The following is a 1124-nucleotide window of genomic DNA, read 5'->3' on the forward strand; positions in this document are numbered from 1 at the left end:
TTCACAAAGCATTTTATTTTATTTTATTTTTTTAAGAGAGATTTTATTTTATTTTATTGATTTTTTAAAGAGAGGAAGGGAGAGGGATAAAGAGTTAGAAACATCGATGAGAGAGAAACATGGATCAGCTGCCTCCTGCACACCCCCTACCAGGGATGTGCCCACAACCAAGGTACATGCTCTTGACCAGAATTGAACCTGGGACCTTTCAGTGCACAGACCGACGCTCTATCCACTGAGCCAAACCGGCTAGAGCAACACAAAGCATTTTAACTAACTTTCTGGCAAACAAGCAAACAAAAAACCTAATTTATTCACATAGTTCAGAAAACAAAATTTTGTAAGGTGTACATTAAAATGTCTCATTCCCATCAGTTTCATCTACTCTGTCTTGCCCACTGCTAACCACTTTCATTAGGCTTGTATGCATTCTTCTAATACTGCTGTAGGTAAACATAAGCAGGTATAAATTAAAATTCTAATTCGCCCCCTCTTTTATACGGCAGAACACTTTTAATTTAGTAAAGACTTACCTGAAGATCAGATTCAATGAGGAAAATGCCCAATGCAATCACTGCATCTCTCCGCCTTTCATCTAATTGGAAGATCCCATGGAAATCTACTGGGCACATACAAAGCAGCTTTTGGACCTAGAAAATGAGACCCCCCCAAAAAAATACCCATAGTTTAAAAATTTCTCAATCCACATTCAGAATAAACCAACACCATAAAAGGCCAGTGAATTTACATAACCAATAAGCCAGTTTTTCCAATTTTCCAAAAGATCATAAAAAGGACAGCCCCAGCTTCTAAAATTATCGTACATGTGCCCCCAAAACACACAACACGGAGGAACCCGGGAGGAGGGTTATAATGATGTATAACAGAGGAGGTAAAGCACAACAGCTAATAGTTGACACCTGCACTTTGGTGTCAGGACAGCCCACAGTCCCCACTTCCCAATGGTGCCGATAAGCAGGTTACCCAAACCTACCTATAGGCACAGTTCCTCTCCTTAAGGCTCTTTAAAAATCAAATGTGTGTAAAGCTCTTAAGACTGTGCACAGCACAAAATAAGTGCTCAATAAACAATACCTAGTGTTACTGGATATGCCATAATAGTG

General features: G+C 39.4%; 1 protein-coding gene across 1 annotated transcript in view; it reads right to left on the reverse strand.

The window, feature by feature from the left end:
* PI4KA (phosphatidylinositol 4-kinase, catalytic, alpha) overlaps nucleotides 1–667 on the reverse strand; it is an 86038-nt gene extending 85371 nt beyond the window's left edge. Inside the window, exon 1 of the mRNA XM_005875507.2 lies at nucleotides 534–667. Coding sequence (XP_005875569.1) covers nucleotides 534–632 — 99 coding nt within the window. The 5' untranslated portion in view covers nucleotides 633–667. The remainder of the gene's footprint in view (nucleotides 1–533) is intronic.
* Nucleotides 668–1124: the final 457 nt, after the last annotated feature.

Source organism: Myotis brandtii, unplaced genomic scaffold (assembly GCF_000412655.1).
Source record: "Myotis brandtii unplaced genomic scaffold, ASM41265v1 scaffold463, whole genome shotgun sequence".
Classification (NCBI taxonomy): domain Eukaryota; kingdom Metazoa; phylum Chordata; class Mammalia; order Chiroptera; family Vespertilionidae; genus Myotis; species Myotis brandtii.